This window comes from Odontesthes bonariensis, chromosome 7, assembly GCF_027942865.1.
Source record: "Odontesthes bonariensis isolate fOdoBon6 chromosome 7, fOdoBon6.hap1, whole genome shotgun sequence".
Lineage (NCBI taxonomy): Eukaryota > Metazoa > Chordata > Actinopteri > Atheriniformes > Atherinopsidae > Odontesthes > Odontesthes bonariensis.
The window spans coordinates 20657819-20679423 of record NC_134512.1 but is presented as its reverse complement, the minus strand read 5'-3'; the positions used below and the strand labels follow the sequence as shown (position 1 = coordinate 20679423).

At 40.0% G+C, this 21605-nt stretch overlaps 1 protein-coding gene across 1 annotated transcript; it reads left to right on the top strand.

Moving 5' to 3' along the window:
* Positions 1-11393: 11393 nt before the first annotated feature.
* Positions 11394-19945, top strand: LOC142384061 (acyl-CoA Delta-6 desaturase-like). The gene is made up of 10 exons (XM_075469990.1): positions 11394-11625; positions 17318-17428; positions 17583-17780; positions 17873-17974; positions 18041-18166; positions 18259-18319; positions 18402-18478; positions 18643-18740; positions 19009-19105; positions 19862-19945. Exons 1-10 carry the CDS (start codon positions 11428-11430, stop codon positions 19943-19945), a joined length of 1152 nt encoding a protein of 383 aa, XP_075326105.1. The 5' UTR covers positions 11394-11427.
* Positions 19946-21605: the final 1660 nt, after the last annotated feature.

Genomic DNA, 21605 nt, shown 5'->3' with positions numbered 1-21605 from the left:
TTTGTGAAGATCTGTCTATGAATAAATGATTGTAATCTTTTTATATATTGTAAGACATTTGGAACAGTAAGACAAAACATTAATTACACTGACAAGCAAAAAACCCTGTGTAAATTAGGCTTGCAATGTTCATTTGATTTTCTCCTGACAAACCTATAACTTCTTCATCAAAAACTCTTGTTTGATCTTTCAGTGTACAATAAACAAACAGCTGATTGTTCCTGCACCTCTGACACGATTAATAGAGGGAGAAACACGAGAATTTTAACTTGTTGTGAAATAAACTTTTTCATCATGTTAATTTTTTCGCAAGTTTCAGTTTTATGTCACTGAGCAGGGGCTGGAGTCTAACTTTGCAGGTAATTTTGCATGTTTGAGCTAGATAATTAGAGAGCAGTGGACGTGTCTGTGGAAACCTGAAAGAACTTTTGGCAGGAAAGGATGATGCTACTCCAGAGGCATTGCTACAAACCACAGCGATCAGTCAAATTTGCAGGACAGTTTGGACAAAATTATGAAGTCAAGCTGAAAGCACAGGGAATGACTGAGTCTGTTGCAGCTCTGGGAGGAACTGACAGGTTTTAAAAACAGTGGCACCAACCTGATATGACAGCGCTAGTCTTATTACCTCAGGACAGTAAAAGGTTCGAAGGCTACCCACTGAAGTGGAGCAACCATCAGCCATCTCCACTACATGGAGTCATCAAGTTGTAAAGCAATCCTTAAGTAATACTACAAAGGCTCAGGTTGAAATCTGGCCTTTGATAAGGCCATTCCAAGAAAAACAATGAACAACTCGAGTGTCCATTGTAGCAATATGTTTAGGGTCATTATCATGCTGGAAGGTGAACCCATATCAGAGTTTTTATTATCTTGAAGACTAAAGCAGGATTTTTAACTCCATAAGTCTATCCTTTCTGACCAGTTTTGAAGGTTCTGCCAATTAAAAACGTTCCCACAGCATGATGCCATCCTTCACTCCAGGTGATTACATGGGGGTAATGGGGGTTCTTTGGGTAATGGGAGGTGTTTTAGCCTCATCAGAGTTCCTCCTAGAGGCCTTATTTGACTTTTTTAAAGCAATGCCATTTCTTCTCAATCATTCTTCTATTAAGCCCAGCTCTGTGGAGTGTGCAGTTTAAAGTGGTCCTATGGATAGACGCTCCAATCCCTAACACCGCCTGCAACAATGTGCTTGGACAAAATAAATGTAATAACATTTTTTTACCTACATTATCTGCTACATATACTCAACTTGCATTCTTTCTCATGTTTAACCTCTAAATACGCATGTTTGATCGGCTGAACATTATAAAATGACTTTCAGAGACACTCACATGTAACAGATGTATAGTTGCTGGAAATTATTTACACGTTAGGAGAATCATTGGTGACTGGCTGTGGTTCAGGCTTGCGGTCTCTGTCCTCAGTAAGATGAAACCTAACAGATTTCATAACACCGATGTATTAACAAGTAAACTCATGATGATACGCAAAACATGCATTGATAATTTCCTAATCTTAAAGTATTCCTTTTAAATACCTCGATAATTAACTTGTTCGGTGAACTAACATGTTATTTTAATTTCCCAATTGGAATCGGATTGAAGAAAATGAGTATTACATGTAGAAAAAATAGCATGAAATTCTTATGGCTCAATGTAAATTCTATGTATTTTATTTAATTTTATTATATCTTCTTCTATTATTCGTTTCTGTATGTGAGCACTTATGAGAAAGGTTCCTCGGGGGTCCCTAAAGGACTGCTTAATGTGTTTGTCTGTAAGTCTGTTTTACAAATAGAAGATTATATTATATGTTAGAACAGTCTAAATATACCGTAAACAACTTTAATAATATTAATAATGTACTATGCAAGTCATTTCAGCCAATACCTTGAAGCTGTTTAAAACTTTGGTGACTGGACAGTGCGACAGATCATCGTTGAGGAAAATATCCAATTCAAGACAGTCAATGTTGGTTAGGCCAAGTTGAATGTTTACGTCATGACCCCCCTCTGATAGTCCCTTTATCAGGAGCTCTGGCTCCAGCTGGTCTTATCTCCCTTATATTTAGTCTAAAACCAATGGTAGCCAAGGCTATGTGTCAGGAGAGTATAAAAACAGTTTCACTAATCATTTCTTTAGCTTTTCCTCATTGCTAACCCTTGATGATCTAAGAGACACTCTCTAATAAGGTCTGACCCAAAATGAGACAAAGTATTGCATTTCCAGTCAATAATCTCATCAGTTATCTGTTGATTGTAGATTTCTCCACACTTGTGTGTCACTTGTATATCCTATAAACATTTCTGTCTTTCTTTTCCTCGCTACAAACTTTTCCTCGCTTGCTGCTGCCATCAAATCCTAATTGTACAGTAAAGGTTTGTGTAGGCACTGAATACAGCCGCAATTCTGTCCTGTGCCATATGAACAGTGGCATAATTTTTGTTGGTGAAGAGAACAACTTGAAGTAATTCAGGATATTTGGAGTTACTCAGTCAACAGGTTAGACAGATAAAGGGAACAACTTTACATGCTGCTCATATCTAACTTTCTTGTTTTGTGCTCCATCACTGTTAAAGAAGCTTCTGGTGTTTTTGTTAGGGTTTGTTTGTGGGCATATGAAGATTTGATAAAACTCTAGTGATTGCTCTTCATACAATATATAGTTTAATATAGCGCTCAATTAAAAATGGGAAATTAGTCAAAAATTTGTGCTGGGAGTGTAATGTGACAGAACCCGAAATGAACAATGCCAGGATTGGATTTGTTTTATACTGCCTTCAGATACCTTCAAGAAGGCTGGAAACTGGGCACATTGAAATGTCATTAGCCCCTTAAGTACAAATAATAGTGAAAGCCTTCCCACAAAAGCTCGGGCTCGTTCCCCACCCGTGAAGTGATGTTTCATGTACCAATAGCCAGTCTCTGCAGCTGGGGACCTCCACCTTTGATTGCCACCCCTGAGTCCTCTCCCACAGGCCTGGCTCCAGAGTGACACCCCAATCTCCCTTACCTGAAGATGTAACTGGGTTCTGTGAATTTAACATCATAAGGGTTTTTGAATTGCACCCAGGACCAATTTGCCTTGGGAGACCCTACCAGGGGGAAGCTGGGGGAGTCAAACCCCTCCACCAAGAAAAGGTAATGTTTGACATATCACTATAAGGGGTGCAATGATATATAGAATTTTGTTTGTTTGTGATGATTATATTTCCACACATAAAAGCAGGTATTTCTGTATCTAACAAAATTAAAAGTGTCATCAGTCTCTGTTGCACATTTGCAGAGGTTCTTTGAACCACAGATAGAAACATCACCTTCCAGTAGGCTGATAATGATCATTCAGTTCAACACTGACCAAGCTTTTGTCAGTCAATGGTCCTCCAAAATTACACAGAACAATCGGGATTTAATTCACTCTGACCTTCACTTTTTCAAACATTCCTTTTGGAATAATACACTAATGTTAATAATTTGCTTTCATTCTTATATTCACCTTTAGTATCCAATGCACAAGAGACGTGCTTCTCAAAAAAGGTTGACTTTGCCCAGAAAAACTAAAACAAAAACTAATGAATGTCTGTACAAATAGGGGGACATTTCAAAGCATTTTTATTCTCCCCAGAAGTGGTCATTTACCGAGAATAAGTCAAAAAGCAAAATGTATGATTGTCCTTAACATCAAAGACCTCAGGGATAGTTTTGAGTAAGTAAAATACTCTTTCGTAATTGTAAATTGTAATGTTCATGAGTCCATGATCAGGTGAAGACTGAACAACAAAGGTGTACATGAGGGATGTAAAGAGAAAGCCACCGGTCTCCAAAAAGAATATTGTTGCCAGTCTACAATTTGCTCGAAGTCCTGCAAACAAGACAGATGGCTGTTGGGGAAAAAAAAGATGAAACCAAAATAGATTTATCAGTCCGTTCCAACACAAACACCTTATTATTTCCGTCAATCATGGTGGGAATAGTACCAAAGTTTGGTACTACTTTGGTACAACAGACACTCTTCCTGATTGACAGTATTTTTTTTCTGGTTGTGATATCAATAAAAAGCCTAGAAACTCTGCTATGACCAAATTTAACGGCACTGTCAGTCTGTTGAACCGGTGGCAGAAGAAGAAGACAAACAAAGAGAGAGCCTGCTGGCAGCTTCAGGACAATCGTGTCCAGTAAGCTGAGGACCTATAGAGCTGATCTGCACAATTCAGCACCACATTCAAACAAGCCTGAAATTACACTTTGGACTCTAAGCAGAAGGCTGACAGACAAAGAGCTCGGGTGGTGAAAGGATGTGACTGCTGAGGTCAATGTGTTGACTCTAGTCGAAACACTATATAACCCAGGATACTGTGGGAACCACATGGACCAATATGAAAAACCTCAAAAATTATAATCATGTCAATGAAGACTTCTGCAATGCCACAGAAAATGTAATGACATGTTCTAATTGTGTTACAATATATCATACAGTGTGTATATATATATGATCACTAGGTGAGGACTAAAGCAACATAAAGTCCATCTGCACACAAGTGGTTAAATAAGTAAAGGAGGTCATTTGCACGACCTCCTGGTGGAGGAAGGAACTGTAACAGCAGTTGTCTGTGAACACAGTTAACTGTGCCTTACACAAATGCAGGTTAAAGCTCTATCATGCAAAGAACAAGCCGTATGGGAACATAAACCTGATACACTGCTGTCATCTCTGGGTTAAAGGGATACAAGGTAGTTTAGCGGCAGTATAGCGATCTCTATTGGTCAAACTGAAATTCTACACTGTCGTAAAAATGCCCACCTGTACACATCCACTAACTAACCATCGTGGCGAATGCTGCCATTGTGTTATTTAGTCAGTGCAGTTAGGTCATCTGATTCACAAGTGTAGACTGCCCACGTAAGATACTATAATCAGAGATTTTCTGTAGAGAGAACTCAAGATAATATGCTATAATACTGTTGCTGGAGGAAGTGGCCGGGGAACAGCTCGTCTGGGTTTCTCTGCTCAGGCTGCTGCCCCAGCGACCCGATCCCCGGACAAGCGGCAGATAATGGATGTATGGATGGATGGATGGACTGTTGCTGATCTTGAATGGGATTCTTCCCTCATCATGGTGTATTCGTGGAGTGATTCCTTTGTATTAGCAGACACTTACAAAAGTTACATCTTAGACAGATGCGCGCAAGCACTACCAACACACGCCGCAATAAACGCAGACTAGCTCTACACTATTCCGATTACAATCACAAATTAATCAATTTTCATGTGTAGATAACAATTCTTGTTCGGATCAAAACGCTATTCTTATTCTAATCAGGTCAGTCCGTGTATTTCTGAAGCTAGCCTACGTCTCGAACTCAAGAGGAATTGGAGCACCATCATCAGAAGGGCCAGGCTAACCTGTCTCTTTACGATCTAAAACGCAGGTCACTATGGTAGATGAACAAGATCACGCTTGGAGAAATTTCACAAAGATGGGAAGTGCCAACATCGAACGTTTCATATTCAGTCTGTGAAAGGCAGAATATGAAACGCTTGGTGTTGGCTCTTCAACGCAAGCGAACACATAGCCTACAACTACAGCTAGCATACAGTACCTAGCTAAGTGCCGTAAACACAAACGACTCTTCTCGCGCATCACGACACTTCAGAAGCGGGTCGCTCCTGCCGAAGTTACATATGGGATTTTCAGCATACAGACCCCTGTTGGGAGCGAGACAGGCTTCATTCGCTTACCATTGACTTGTTTAACCTTTGTTAAACTCCTGAAGGCTATAATTTTAGGTGAAAATGCTACCTAGTGCCCCTTTAAAGCAAAATGAAAATGGAGTGAGACAAAGTGGAAAACTGATTTTGGAATCCTTTTGTAACAACTTTCTTCTCCAACTCATGGATGCCTAGTCCTGTAGACTAAACATAAGAAGGACAATCCGACTTGTTATTAATAATAATAATAATACATTTTATTTATAGGCGCCTTACATAGGCACTCAAGGTCACCTTACATAAAAACAAACACAATTTAAAATACATAACAAATAGATAAAAAATAAAGTTAATTAAAACAGTGCAAAAGTAATCACAATGCATAGGCTAATTTAAACAGGTGAGTTTTAAGTTTGGATTTGAAATGTGGCAATGTTTGTGCGTTACGGAGATCAGGTGGAAGAGAGTTCCAGAGCTGGGGAGCAGATCGACTAAATACTCTGCTCCCCATGGTAACAAGATGGACGGGGGAAACAGTGAGATGAATAGAAGATGAGGATCTGAGGGTACGAGCAGGTATAGTAATGTGAAGAAGGTCTGAAAGATACGGAGGAGCAAGATTGTGAATAGCTTTAAAGGTAAGAAGAAGTATTTTGTAGTAAATACGATATGGGATAGGAAGCCAATAAAGCTGTTGCAAAACAGGTGTGATGTGATGGATTGAAGGGGTCCGCGTGATGATACGGGCAGCTGAGTTTTGAACCAACTGTAATTTATGTAAAGTTTTCTGAGGTTGGCCAAACAGAAGAGAATTACAATAATCTAAACGAGAGGTGACCAAACTGTGGACTAGAACAGCAGTTGAGTGAGGAGTGAGAAAAGCACGGAGACGGTGGATATTACGAAGATGGAAATAAGCAGACCGAGTAATATTATTGACATGAGAATTAAAAGAAAGGCTGCTATCAAGGATGACACCCAGACTCTTGACCTGAGGGGAAGGAAAGATGGTGGTGTTATTAAATGAGATAGAAATATTATGAAGTTTAGTTAGCATTGATTTAGTGCCAATTAGAAGAAGTTCTGTTTTACTACTGTTTAATTTAAGAAAGTTCAATGTGAACCAGTGTTTAATTTCAATGAGACAATCAGTAAGGGACGAAGGTGGAAGTGTAGAATTAGGCTTAGCTGAGAGGTAGAGCTGGGTGTCATCCGCGTAGCAATGAAACTGAATATGATATTTGCGAAAAATGTAACCAAGAGGGAGAAGGTAGACAATAAACAACAGGGGACCCAGGACAGAGCCTTGAGGAACACCTAAAGTAACGGAAACAGAATGTGATGTGAATGATTTTAACTGAACAAACTGAGTGCGACCTGAGAGGTATGAATGAAACCGAGAGGTATATTTACAATGCCAAAAGAGGAAAGTCTGTCGAGAAGGATATTATGTGAGATTGTATCAAACGCTGCAGTCAGATCAAGCAGAAGAAGTATAGAAAATAAACCAGAATCAGCAGCAAGGAGGAGGTCATTAGTGATTTTCAGGAGTGCTGCTTCAGTACTATGGAGTGGACGAAAACCAGATTGAAATTGTTCATATAGATTATTGCAGGATAGATGAGCATGAAGTTGAGCAGAAACTATTTTTTCAAGTATTTTGGAAATGAATGGAAGATTTGAAATGGGACGCAAATTATTGAAATCATTGGGATCTAAACCAGGTTTTTTTAGTATTGGGGTTACAGCAGCAGTTTTGAGAGCAAGAGGGACAGCACCAGTGGTGAGAGAGGAGTGTATAATGTCTGTAATCAAAAGGGACAAGGAAGGAAGAGAAGCCTTGACAAGAATAGTTGGAAGAGGATCTAGTTGACAAGTTGAAGATTTTGATTGTTGAATTAATTTGGAGACGTCAGTAATTGAGGGGAGAGTGAAGACTGAAAGTGAATTAGTAACGGCAACTGGAACTGATGACATTAAAGCCGCAGAGGGTAACAGTTGTTGATGAATATGTGATATTTTTGAGGAGAAAAAAGATACCAAAGTATTACAAAAATCAGAGGAATATGAGTAAGGAGGAAGTGAATCTAGTGGTTTTGTGATATTTGTAAGCAGAGAGAAGAGGGCCTTGGAATTACCCTCATTTGAACTAATTAAACTGGAAAAATATATGGATTTGGCTGCAGAAATGGAATCCTTTTAGTGAAGAGTGTGATTTGAATACATGTCTTTGTGTATAGTTAGACCAGTTTTCCTGTAGAGTGCTAATAAAACCATTGACTTACCCTTAAAACTTCCCAAAGGCCTGCCTGTCTCTCAGTGTCCACCACTACTCCGAAATCACGCTGGTCGAAGCGCCTATCGTTGTGAAGAACCTGTCCCTTGCACCCTCCTGGTTCTTTTTAGCACATCGGGATTGCTTGGTTGATGAGGCGTTGTAAGATCCCCGCAGCACTCACTTGAATAGTGCCCATGGCTAGCCTCAGCGAGCTTTGGTTCGGTTAGCGTAGTAGTTGAAGAACATTCGTCAAATTCGGCTCGGCAAAAAGACTATGGTCCGACGCGGGTCGAAAGGCGAGTTGAGTTGACACGCCAGCCCGGGTCGGCAGTGTGAACGCAACAGCGGACACGCTAAATTCGCGAATTAAACGCGGGTTCTTCCTGAGTGTGAAAGGGGCTTCTGTTGCTTGGTTGGTCCACAGTTGAAGGTTGGGGCACAGCTGTCCCATCAGATGATGCTGTGCTTTTTACTTCTTTTGCTTTGAAATATTCAAAAATGGGTTTGTGCCTTTTCATTTTGGTTGTATATTCCACGCCACGAACAATCTCTGCAGTCTACCACAATCACTACTTCTGCCGCGCGATTTTCAGTGCTGCGCTGTTATAGGCCTGCATTTTGCAACATTGACGTGTGACGTGAAAAATATTTGTTAAGGAAAACGCCTGATTAAATTACTGCCGCATGGGTTGTGTTTAAGTTTGATCTTCGACAGGTTTTGAGTTGAAAAAAAACTTGCAGGCTCTCAGATATACACAGAGCAGGGAGCGGGGGTTCATTCATTCATTCATGGGAGGGAGCCAATCAGAGACGCCTCATTATCGCGTCACGGATATGCATGAGAAGGACCGGAACACCCTGTCGTATCTCATCAAGCCATTCTTCCTGCCCACAAAAACAGCTTGAAACAAAGCAACCATAACGTTTTTTTAAACAGAACTGACGCCTAATGCATTCAATAACAATGGTGAACACAGCAGTATTAATGAAATGACGATGGAAGTTGGCCTTTAAATAAAACCTATCTGCAATCCCACCAGCATACTGCAGAAGTGACAAATAGATAAACATAGGGTGTGCCAAACACCTCCACAAACATTCAAAAGAATGTATTTCTCGAACACAACATTAACACAAAACATATCCACACATTGTGTGCGTTCTCATCAGTAATAGTCAGCAGTAGTTCACAGCAAGTCTAAACATTCACACATGTGAGTGCTCTCAAATAAATCAATAACAAAGTAATACAAAAAGCACACTTTGTGTTCTCAAAAAAACACTGCAAAAACATAACACACGCACACACACAGACATTGCGTGGAACATAGGCAGTCACCAGACACGTGCCCCTGTAAAAATTCCTATTTACATCCTTCAGACTACGCTAAGACTTATGTGCAAAGGAAGAATAACATAGGCACGATTTCCCCTATTTCAACCACTTTACCTACTTTAGCCTGCGTAGGTCTAGTCTACCAAAGAGTAAAGTGAAGAGGTTGTATTCGCAGGCATTGGGTGCGTCTGTGCATGTTCAGCTAATGGAGCGTGTGTGACGCGTAGCGTGCGAAATCAGAGTTGGAAGGCAAGATACTATGGAGGAGGAGAAGGAATTAAAAAGCTAAATGGCTGATCTCAAAAGTGTTTTTATTTGATTAGATAGCCTATAGCTCTGTTAAACCTGTTGCGGTTCATGCAAATTTGAATAAATGTTCTTATACATCCAGTACAGGCAGAGGCGCACCTTGTCAACAGGCAAGCCAGGCAACTGCTTGGAGCCCCGAGCCACTAGGGGCCCCCCAAGAGCTGAGGTGCATTCAATCAAAGATTGTCTAGTTACTTTATAAACTGTCTCAAACAGTGGCGAACGTTCGTGGTGAACATGTTTTCTTTGAACAGTTAAATTTAAATGATTTAGTCAAAGATTGTCTAGTTAACATGTCTTTGGATCTGGAGGACATAGTATCAGCATTTGCACAAGCCAAGGCCCGTAAGCAGCATTTCTGAAAGCAGTGCATACTGTAAATTGGGTTTATGAGGAACTTACTACTGTATATACTTTGTAAATATGTAAAATATTTTGTACAAAGTTTATATTGGGTTTTCAAAGTAATTTGCGGTATTTTATTCAATTTTTTTTAAATTTTATTATTAGTCTTTTTTAGTTATTTATTTATTCTTTACATGTATATTTTAAAAATAACAATGGTTTTCATGTTTGGAACATGTTTGGAATAAAAAGAGGTTTTATTTCATACATTTTTCGTTGGTGTCAGATGTTTTGGTGACGAACACTGGTCGGTAGGGCCCCCTAGGATTTATTTGCTTGGGGCCCCCACAGACTCTAGAATCGCCACTGAGTACAGGCACATTTTCTGTATACAGAAAGGCAGTGTTGGTGGTGGTGTTCTGGCTGGGGGCCGCAACGTCCCTGGATGAACATGGTGAAATATAACGCACTCATGCGCGTACGCACTCACAGAGCCATGACGTATCCACATTACGCATGATCAACAAAGCTATTTAACCATCTGAACACAACTATAGGGCTTAGCAGCAGAGTAAAGAACACAACGATATTGCTGCTTACCTGTGCGCACTGCGCAGCTCTCAATTTAAAGAGCAATACGTCGTGGCTTGGCCTTGAACGCATTTATTGTTTAATCAGAAATTACACTACGCCAGGTTGGCAGGTGCAGGTGTCGCCACGCATCGTCTGACGGCATTTTTTTGGGTGTGCCAGCTGCCTCTTTAGGTGGCACCGGCACACCCGTGGCTACGCCATTGATCTTGACCTTTATCGCATTGGCAGCGATCCGAAAACATATGGCCTGCTGTTCATCGATTGGCCAGAAACCCTCGAAAGGTTTGCTCTGAAGTTCGGACTGAGGGGGTGAATGAACACAGCCTATCAGGGAAGAGAAGCAGATGTTGGCTTCATGATACCCACTCTTTAAAAGCATCTGCAAAAGCAAAGTGAAGCGGTCAACTGATGTAACTGAAGCCCGGGGGGAGGAGGCCAAATCTGAATGCTGTAAGTTTTTACAGTAAATATTTGTCATCCTCATGTTGTGGCCGATGGCTGAACAGCAGCCTCTCGTTATCACATGTTTTGAAAGCTCACTGATCTTAATATTTCCTCAAGTTATCTGTGTGCATATTATTGACGGCAGATTCGACACAAATTCAGCAGACGCTTCACCAACTGCTCCAACAGCCGGTTGATGGTTTTCATCGCGTTTCAATGACGTCGCACCCCTCTGTTTTAGTTCAACCACGTTCAACTTTAGAGAGCAGCCTCAGTTTCTGAGAGCGGCTCCCTGTCTGTGCGCTGTTTGAAGAGCTTTTTCCTTCCCCCCCCCCCCCCCCCCCCCCCCCCACATCTTTGCGCCAGACTGGTCCTTTAGTGTGCAGGTGGATTAATAGAAGTGACGATGGGAGGTGGAAGTCAGCAGCCGGAGCCCAGTGGGAGAGATGCAGGTGTTTACACCTGGGAGGAGGTGGAGAAGCACTGCAGCAAGAATGATCAATGGCTGGTGGTCAATCGAAAGGTTTACAATGTCTCTCAGTGGGCCAAAAGGCATCCAGGAGGGTTTCGGGTCATCGGCCACTACGCTGGGGAGGATGCCACGGTAAATATTTTTACTCTTTGAATAAATCTATCAGAGTGTTTACTGAGAACAAAACTACTATTTGTTGTGGCGGTGTTTATATCCTACAGTAAATGGCAGTGGTTGTTTATGTTTAGTCAAGTACCACTTTGAGGTATGATCTGTCCAAAGTTCTGGCATGCCATGTTACTTTGGCACAGCTAAACATCAGAATGTGTACTTTACAGTTTATTTTAGCCCACATTTAATTTCATTCATCTGACAAGCAAATGAAAATTCAGTTGGAATTATGTGCTATGCTAATAAATCCTTAAGGATTAACCTGTTATTTCTTAAGCTTTTGTCTTTCTTGGCTCTTCTTGTCAAGCTTTGCATGCATGCAATCTATTGGCTTCCCTCAAAATTTCTCAGATGTGTGGCAAGTCGTTTAATACTTACTTGTCAGACTGATTGTGCATTTCAAATATCAGGAATACACTCTCTCTTTGTCAAAATGAACATTTCAGATATCCAGTGACATTCTTCCTGTACACTACAATCATTTCACATGTGCAATTCATTGTTCTTACCAAAACAAATCACATCACTTCTGCCAGCCATTTACACTATCAGCAAAAGCAAACGTTTAAACACAACTGCATTCATTTTAGATTTGATTTTACTGTATATGGCCTTTCAAATAAATAAATACGTTAAATATATAACATGAATATCCTAAATTACATTTTTGATATGCTGAATGAACATTCTGGATATCTGCCATATTATTAGTCACAATATTAGTCTCAGATAATTAAGACACAACCACATTTGTCCTTTGATATATGTAGGCTACAACATTGTGCAGACTTTGTGTATATCCATAATTCTCATTCTTCCTAATGAGGATGATAGATCCCTGAAAATGTGGAACAACCTTACTACAACCTTTGACCAGTGTTTCCTCATATATCTAAGCATGATCTCTTATAAACACATCACCCCATGGTACAACGGTAGATTTCAATAAATATCATTGCGACCTGTGAACACGTCATCGTTGTCATCTTTATTGCCAGTTAGTAGATATCCACAGAAGATTGATGGATATCTGTAATTGTTTCTTCACATGAGGTGCAGATATCTAAATCTCGGTTTTAACCAATCATAGCAAGAGTCGTAAATACCCACTTTTACCCACTGTGTACTTTTGAATTTTTGAATACTTTTGGAATATTTTAAGTTATGATCATTGTTAGTGATGACTGGGCTGTAGACAACCACAAGTGGACCTCACTAGATATCTTTAGGTATCCAGTGTTACAACCTATGTGGAGTCTTAGGTGCCTGACTGTCCATGATAGGTTTCTTAGTTGTTGTTGTTATTATTATTATTATTATTATTATTATTATTATTTCTTTATACATTAGGCAGATTGTCGAATCTGTGGATCCCGGTGTTCCCTGAACCCGTCACAGCTTCTGTGATGAGCTGTGGCGTCGCATCATTTAGTTTTTCCTCTGTGAATTGGTGAATTTTCCTTTATCGAGTTTTTGCCAATTCCACTGCTGTCAGTAAACACACACAAGGCCAGCACTGATTAGCTTTATCGTGAGTAGTACAGAAGTAACTTTCTGTCATGTTGACAATTAAATCCTACGTTGCATTGAGGTAAAGTAGTCATAATTATAAAATACCGTTAGCCATGATCTATTGAAACAATCAGCTACATTTCTAAGGATTTAAAGATGTCTTTAACCTATATTCTAACTTCTACAATCTAAGTGAAAGATACATGGAAATGCATTTTTTTTTTTTTTAACATCTTTTATCACCACTTTGACAGATGTGGTTTCATGTTAAAACTGGTAAAGGCAAAGATAGATATAACTTTAGGTAATCCTGACATGGCTCAACAAGATGCATACAATGCTGTTCATAACCCTTCACTATTATTTCCCTGAAGTAGGATGAAAAATTTAAACTTTTTAATCTTGACCGGGGATTTTTCCATTCACATAGATAATATGACGGATGGTAATGCCAAAGAATTTTCTTCTGTGCTGGACATGTTTGGTTTGTGGCAACATGTAACAGAACCTATCCACTTTCAAGGTAACATTCTGGACCTGGGGTCCGTTTCACAAAGCAGGTTCAACCAACTCTGAGTCTATTCCTGATCTCTGAGTTGATCTACTCTGAGATAGAAAACCCTGAGTTTTCGGTTCCAGAAACGCTGATTTGAGTGAGGTTAATCAACTCTGAGTAGGTTCACCTTGAGTTTAGCGCGTGCACCACAACTTTAAAAAGCCAGCATCAATGGAGCCCCGATTCGACGAGTCACCTTGGCAACGGGGAAGAGGAGGGGCTACGTTTTTCACCAACCTCGAATTGGAAATCTTAATGCGCTCATACGGCGAATTTCAATACGTTTTTAGAAATAAGTGCAACACCGTTGCAGCAGCAAAAGTGTAAGTTTAAATGTAGTCCTTTGCAATCACAATAATATTACAGGGAAACTGCTTGAATGGTAGCCCATTCATTTATTTAATTTAGGTGCAATCTCGCGGGGGAGAAGCTCACTTGGCAGCAGTTTAAGATGAAATATAAAAACATTGTTCAAACAGGTGAGACCTCAGCATGGAGGTACCTCATTTTGATCATGTTTTACACTGTAAAGTAAATATTAAGTGGCTATTTGACTGTGCAGTTATTTTATTCCCAACATAATGCTGTTTTCACACACATAAACTATGTCTTCTCATCTATATCATCCATCCATCCATTATCTATACCGCTGAATCCGTCAGTCGGGTCGCGGGGGGGCTGGAGCCTATCCCAGCGGTCAATGGGCAAGAGGCGGGGTACACCCTGGACAGGCCGCCAGTCCATCACAGGGCCACATAGAGACAAACGAGACAAACAACCATGCACACTCACACTCACTCCTAAGGAAATTTTAGAGTCATCGTCTATATCATGTTCTGTTAAATAATTAAGCCTATTTAAACTAACACAGACTTCTACTGAGCCAACAGAAAGAAGGCAGATGCCCGTAAAACGGGTGGTGCCCAGCACCGCCACCTCTAACGGGAGGGAAGTGGCTGAGGGAGTCCCTGGAGGGAGTCCACCCCCAAGACACGAGTGCCTTTATAAAATATAATAGGCCTATGTCTTTTTTAAGCCTATTCATACAAATATTTATTTGTCTTTTATGTCTTTTTTTTCTTTTGTCCCAACACATTCTGATGGTGCCGCTCAAAAAGATAATTGTCTGTAAATGCAAAAATCTATGCGCGGTCTGATAACCATCTCCGACGAATATTTATTTCTCTGCGCAATAATGCTGCACCTTCATCCACGGGATCGTTGTCAAAAGGACATGTTCGTGAAAAAAGTCGCCTCCTACTGTGCCTAATGGACTTATAGAAGTAGAAGAACTCGCTCTGCTGACTGAATGAATGAGGAAATCAAATGGCGTGTGTGGCTGAAAGAGGGCGGAGACAGAAAGAAACTCGAGGTTTCTTGAATAAAACCTGGTCCCGACCAGGTTAGGTTCAGAGAGTCTGTTACTACGGTAACTGACCGTGAGGTTAAGTTACCTCTCTTTGTGAAACAGGCTAGAGTTACCCCTCTTTCTCAGGGTTGAGTTACCTCCCTCTGTGAAACAGAAAACTCAGGGTTTCCCTCATTTCAGGGTTAACCAACTCAGAGTTTTCACTAAACCTGCTACGTGAAACGGACCTCTGGTCATTTCTAAAGTTGTTGATATTTCTTCTGTTGTGGTTATTGATTTGGCCTTGTCTGACCATTTTTGTATTTTATTTTATTTATTGATCACTGATCAGACTGTTCAAACAACCAGCTTTTCAGTTAAGAAGAGGTACATGAATGAGAAAACAAGTGCTCAGTTTAGGGAGGCCATAGCTATGTGACCAACAATGAGCGTAGAGTCAGTTGAAGGACTGCTGGATCATTTCAACTTGAAAATTTTGAATGAAATGGAAGCAGTCAAGAATTAAGAGCACCTTGAGCAAACAGAAAACACCACTACGGTCAAAAACCTGAAAAGAGAAAGCAGGAAAGCTGAATGTAAGTGGAGGAAAACAAAGCTTCAGATTCACTATGAGCTGTACAAACAAAGCCTGCATAGTTATAACAATTAGCTGTGCAAGGCCAGACAGCTGCATTTATCTGAAATGATTAACAAGAATGTCAGCAATTCTCGAACTCTGTTTGCTATGATTGAAAACTGGTTGAATAACTCCCAAATCCTCCTACACAGTCAAACCCAGACCTCCTCTCCACTGAGAAATGCAACGAATTTGCCAATTGAATATTTCAGTTTGGCACCTGCAATCAACGACTTGCACTCTGGACATAATACCATCCGACTTTTTAAAAACTGTTTTTACCTCAGTAGAAAGTGATCTCCTACAAATAGTTAAGAGCTCACTGGCATAAGGCATTTTTCCCAAAGTCACTAAAGCCATTAAGCCACTCCTAAAGAAGAGAACTCTAGATGCCTCTATGATGAACAACTACAGACCTGTCTCTAACCTCTCTTTTGTATCCAAGATTATTGAGAAAGTTTTATTTAACCAGCTCAACGACTTTCTGAATGAAAGGGGAAGTCTTAATAACTTTCAGTCAGGCTTCAGAAGTCATCACAGCACTGAAACAGCTCTGGTCAAAGTGTTAAACGACATCAGGTTGAATACTGATTCTGGTAATGTTTCAGTCCTGGTTCTGTTGGATCTCAGCGCTGTGTTTGATGCTGTAGATCACAGAATCCTGTTCCACAGGCTGGAAAACTGGGTTGGACTTTCTGGAGCGGTCCTTAACTGGTTCAGGTCCTACTTAGAAGGCCAGAGTTATTTTGTTACAATTGGCAGCTATGAATCTGAGCGAGTGGCCATGACTTGTGGAGTCCCCCAGAGGTCAATGCTTGGACCTCTTCTGTTTAACTTGTGTATGCTCCCTTTGGGTCAGATATTACAGAACTTTAACATCAATTATCACAGTTATGCAGACGATACATAACTTTATGTGTCTCTGTCACCAGACGACTGCAGCCCAGCAGACGTACTGTGTCAGTGTCTGGAGGAAGTAAAAACTGGATGAGAGAGAATTTTCTACAATTAAATGAAGACAAAACTGAGATCATTCTGTTTGGTAGCAAAGAGAAGAGGGTTGAGGTAGACAATGAAGTTACATCATGACGTCCCACTTAAGACTTGCTGCACATAGTGAAGTAAAAACCTCTCTGAATTTCATTGCATTGAAACTCTGCTGTTCGTAGCAGGACTTTTATCTAAGATGCGCATGCCAATAATAGGAGAATGTAGAGTGGACTGATCCAAAGTGGTTCAGAGTGAGTGAAACAATCTGCATCGTTATCGGATAAAAGCTGCTGGCTGGTCAAGAATTGAAAATAAACCTCGGAAGTCTAAATATTTTTGCAGTCAGATTTGCTGAGTTTTTGTCTTCATCTGCCTTCCAGGACTTCAATACTTTTCCAGCTTGATGTAAAACACTTTGAGATGTCTCTGAGTATGAAATGTGCTCTAATGATAAACTTACCTTACAGAGGATACTTTTTTCTGTTATAGTCCAAACTATAACGTGTGTTTTTATCAAAAGTGTTGCAATATATATGAGAACTTTTTTGCATTTCTGTATACGTTCCTGTTTGGTGTATCATTTAAAGTTGTTACCATTTTTCTTTTCCAGGAGGTGTTCTCTGCTTTTCATCCTGACCAAAAGTTTGTGCAAAAGTTTCTGAAGCCTCTGTTGATCGGGGAGTTGGCAGCGACAGAGTCCAGCCAGGACCACAACAAAAAAGTAAGACTCTGAACTCAAGTCAGAGGTGTAGGTTAGACTATAGGCTGACCAGTTTGGTTATTCATCAATCTTATTGAGTTGACATTTGAAAAATGTTACGTCACTGCATCATCATTTCTGCTAAAGGACCGTTTTTCTTCTTCTCTTTCTTCAGGCAGCAATCATTCAGGACTTTAAGACTTTACGAGAGCAGGCAGAGAAGGAGGGTCATTTTCAAGCTAAGCCGTTGTTCTTCTGCCTCCATCTGGGTCACATCCTGCTGCTGGAGGCCCTCGCATGGCTGATTGTCTGGTTCTGGGGGACCAGCTGGACACTGACGCTTCTGTGTTCAGTGTTGCTGGCAACTGCTCAGGTAATTTGAAAATAAATATCTGTTGATATAAATTTTGTTGAGGAACTTTAAAAGGGATGTCACCACACAAAATTGACCCTGTTCCTCTTTAGTCGCAGGCTGGATGGTTGCAGCATGACTTTGGCCATCTCTCTGTCTTCAAGAAGTCTCGGTGGAATCACCTGATACACAAGTTAGTCATCGGACATTTAAAGGTAATCTGCTTGGATTTTAAGTCTTTTTTTCAAGGGTACACAGTTATTGAAAGACTGTTTTCACAGGGAGCTTCAGCCAACTGGTGGAATCATCGACATTTCCAACATCACGCCAAACCCAACATCATTATGAAGGACCCAGATATCAACATGTTGAACATCTTTGTGCTTGGAGAAACTCAACCGGTGGAGGCAAGCTGCTTTAAAGCAGACTTTCTGATTGTTACACATTCTTAAACAGTTAAGCTGCTCACCTAACTCTTCCTGTACTCCTCTTGTTACAGTATGGAATAAAAAAGATCAAATTCTTGCCCTATAATCACCAGCACCAATACTTCTTTCTCGGTATGTTTGTTTAAAGGGATCGACAAGACATAATGTATATGACAGCTTTCCAGGAAATGACAGCATTTTCTTTATATTTTAGTGGGACCACCACTGCTTATTCCGATTTTCTTCAACATTCAGTTATTGAAAACCATGATTTCCCGTCGCGACTGGGTGGTAAGATGCCTGTCTGTGTGGTACCGTCCAGTTTACAGAAAGATTTTTCTGTTAGACATTAATTTAGCATAGTATAGAATGCATCATCCTAAAAACAGGAGAGTGAGTCTCGACTTTTCTTTATAAAAAACATTTTGTAATGGTATTAACCTCTTTTTTTGAAGGATCTGGCGTGGTACGTGTCATATTACCTTCGCTACCTCTCCTGTTACGTACCCCTGTATGGCTGGTTTGGCTCCCTGGCGCTTATCGTGTTTGTCAGGTAAATGTTCCAAAAGAAAGAAAGTTAACATAAATACATGTTTTGTGATAGAAATAAGACAGCAGATAGAAAGATACAAGAGTTAAAGGTATTTTCAAATGTTTATGTTCATGTTGGTCTTATTACTGAGAATTTTACTGATGCCAATTAATTATTATTGATATAAAAGCCTGTAATAAAATACCCCTTACAAAGTGATGTTATATTTTTATTCTCCACACACTTTTACTCCATGTTGAGTCATATTTTGTTCTTTTTTATTTGACAGGTTTTTGGAGAGTCACTGGTTTGTGTGGGTGACTCAGATGAACCATCTTCCGATGGAGATTGATCATGAGAGGCACAAAGACTGGCTGACCATGCAGGTGCCTGGTGTACTACATAATATTTTTTTTACTTGCAGTTGCTGAATATGCCAAAAACTGCAGAGGTTATGAGAACTTGAAAAAAATCTTGTTATGCTTTTGTGAGTTTTCCCAGCATTTTGTGTTTAAAAGTTACACATTTTCAAAACTCTGTGAACATCCAAGTATTTTATCACGATCCGCTAAAGACACATTGTTTGTAGCTCAGAATTGTTCTTCCTTTGCATAACCAGGAAAGCAATTCGTAAAATGAGGGGAAAATTTGTATTTTCGAATGTCTAGGTGTGTGACCCATTCTTTTAAACTCCCAGAATGACATTGTGAACCAGTGAAAATACAAAACATGAACTCTTTAAACATTCTGCTATGACTTCAATTAAGTTCCCAAAGACTCATCTGTTAATCAAAATTACATAACTACAAAAATTGACATATTTATGTATTTTTTTCCATGAAAATAATCTGGCATTTCATTAGCAAAGTTTTCAACTTGCTTTTCATAGAAGATTGTCTTTGAGATCTTTAGATTTTATTTCAGTTCCATCCAGAGGGATGGACCAAAACTACAAATGTTGGTTTGATTCAGGTTATGATATTTCCAACATTATCCTTAGTTTTTATTTGATAAAACAAAACTTGTATAGTATAATTGGAGGGATAGTCTCCATCCTGTGAAAGTTAAGCAGATACTGTACACCGAACTGATGAACGTTTGAACTCAGCTACTGTTTACGTTTGTCTCAACTTCTGTTTCAGTTGCAAGCCACGTGTAACGTTGAGCAATCCTCCTTCAACGACTGGTTCAGTGGACACCTCAACTTTCAAATTGAACACCAGTAAGACAAACGATTGTTTCTTAAAAGTAGCTATCCAGCCATCCAGTGGTTTTGGTGGTATAAAGAAAACAAAATCTCGTGAAAAAATAAAAGTAAATTTGGTAACTGCAAAACACTTCATGATCTATATGTAGAAACTTGCAGGCCATCTTATGTTTGCAGAGCTGAGACTGAGAACTCTGTTTGTATTTTAGGATTGCAGTGATTTTTTTTTATCTTCTGTAAGCTTCCTCTATATTGAACCACAGTCGTGAATGAAAATGTCTCTTTGACACAAAAAATGTAGATAAATCATTCAAATAAGAAAGAATTCATAAAACATCACATATAAAATAGATAGAAACATTCATACAATAATGCATGGAGGTGATGGGGTTATCCACTGTTTTCACAAGCCTGTTCTGTTGTTTTCGTTCAGACACTGAACAAGTTCCTAACCACACCATGAAGCTGTCAGGTTGGGGTGGGGAGGGTGAAGGTAGGACACGGACTTATGAAAGGAAAACTGGATTTATTATACAAAAAACAAAACAACGTTCAAACGAAAGGCGCGGCTAAGCCGGATTAAAAAACCAAACTATGACTAAATAAACAAAGAACTTGGCATGGCATAGATAAATAAATACTTAGCTTAGTGAAGGGCACGAAGATCATGGGAATAACAGGTAACAAGGGAAACAAGGCAGTCAGGTAAGGTAAGTAAGGCATGTATGGCAAAGTTCCGGCAAACTGAGAGGGGAGACTGGAAACTAAATAGGGACTGAGATCTATTGGAGAGTGAGTGCAGCTGAGGGGAAAAAACAGGTGAAGTGAGTGAAACTAATGAACTGGTAAGTGAAGGGAAACTAAAACATGGCAAAACTAAAAACTAAACATGGACTGTAAAACTAAGACATGATCTAAGAACCAAAACATAACCTAAAACTTAAAACATAAGTCCTGTGGCGTGACAGAAGCAGCAGGTCAGAGCACTCTCAATGTCGGCCCTTCAGAAGGTGGTCAGTGCTGAGATGGGAAGCGTGACCTACTTGTGTAGCCGTTGTTGCACCTTCTTCACAATAGCTGTGACGTTGGTGGATGAGGTCAGGTCTTCATGCAGCAGTGCTCAGCACAGGCCCTTCTCAAATCTATGACCATCCCCTTGTTGACAGGAAAATACTGCTTTTGTTACATCATGCTACTAGCCCCTCAGTCTCCATCCTGAGTGTAGTTTCATCATTTTTGCTTTTGAGCAAATATTAGTCTCATCAACAAACTTGATGATGTGCCACTGAAACTGGTTATACAGTCATGGGTCTCCAAAATGAAGAGCAGAGAGCTCAAAACACACACGCCCTGAGCTGAGCTTTGTCTGAATCAGTCTGAATCAGAAAATGAATCAGTAGATTAATTTTCATTTCTAATAGAAGTCGATCACTGATATCCAATATGGATAATACAAATGAGGATAATGCCTTCTTCAGTGTGCAGAATCAGTTACTAAAGAACAAAAACATGGAGCATCTAATTTTCAAAGTGCTACTTTTAACACAAACCCGTTAATGACATTTACGCCTCTTAACCAAGTTCTCTTTCCTAAGTTTGTTTCCCACGATGCCGCGTCACAACTACCACCTGGTGGCCCCGCAGGTCCGTGCATTATGTGATAAACACGGGATTCCTTA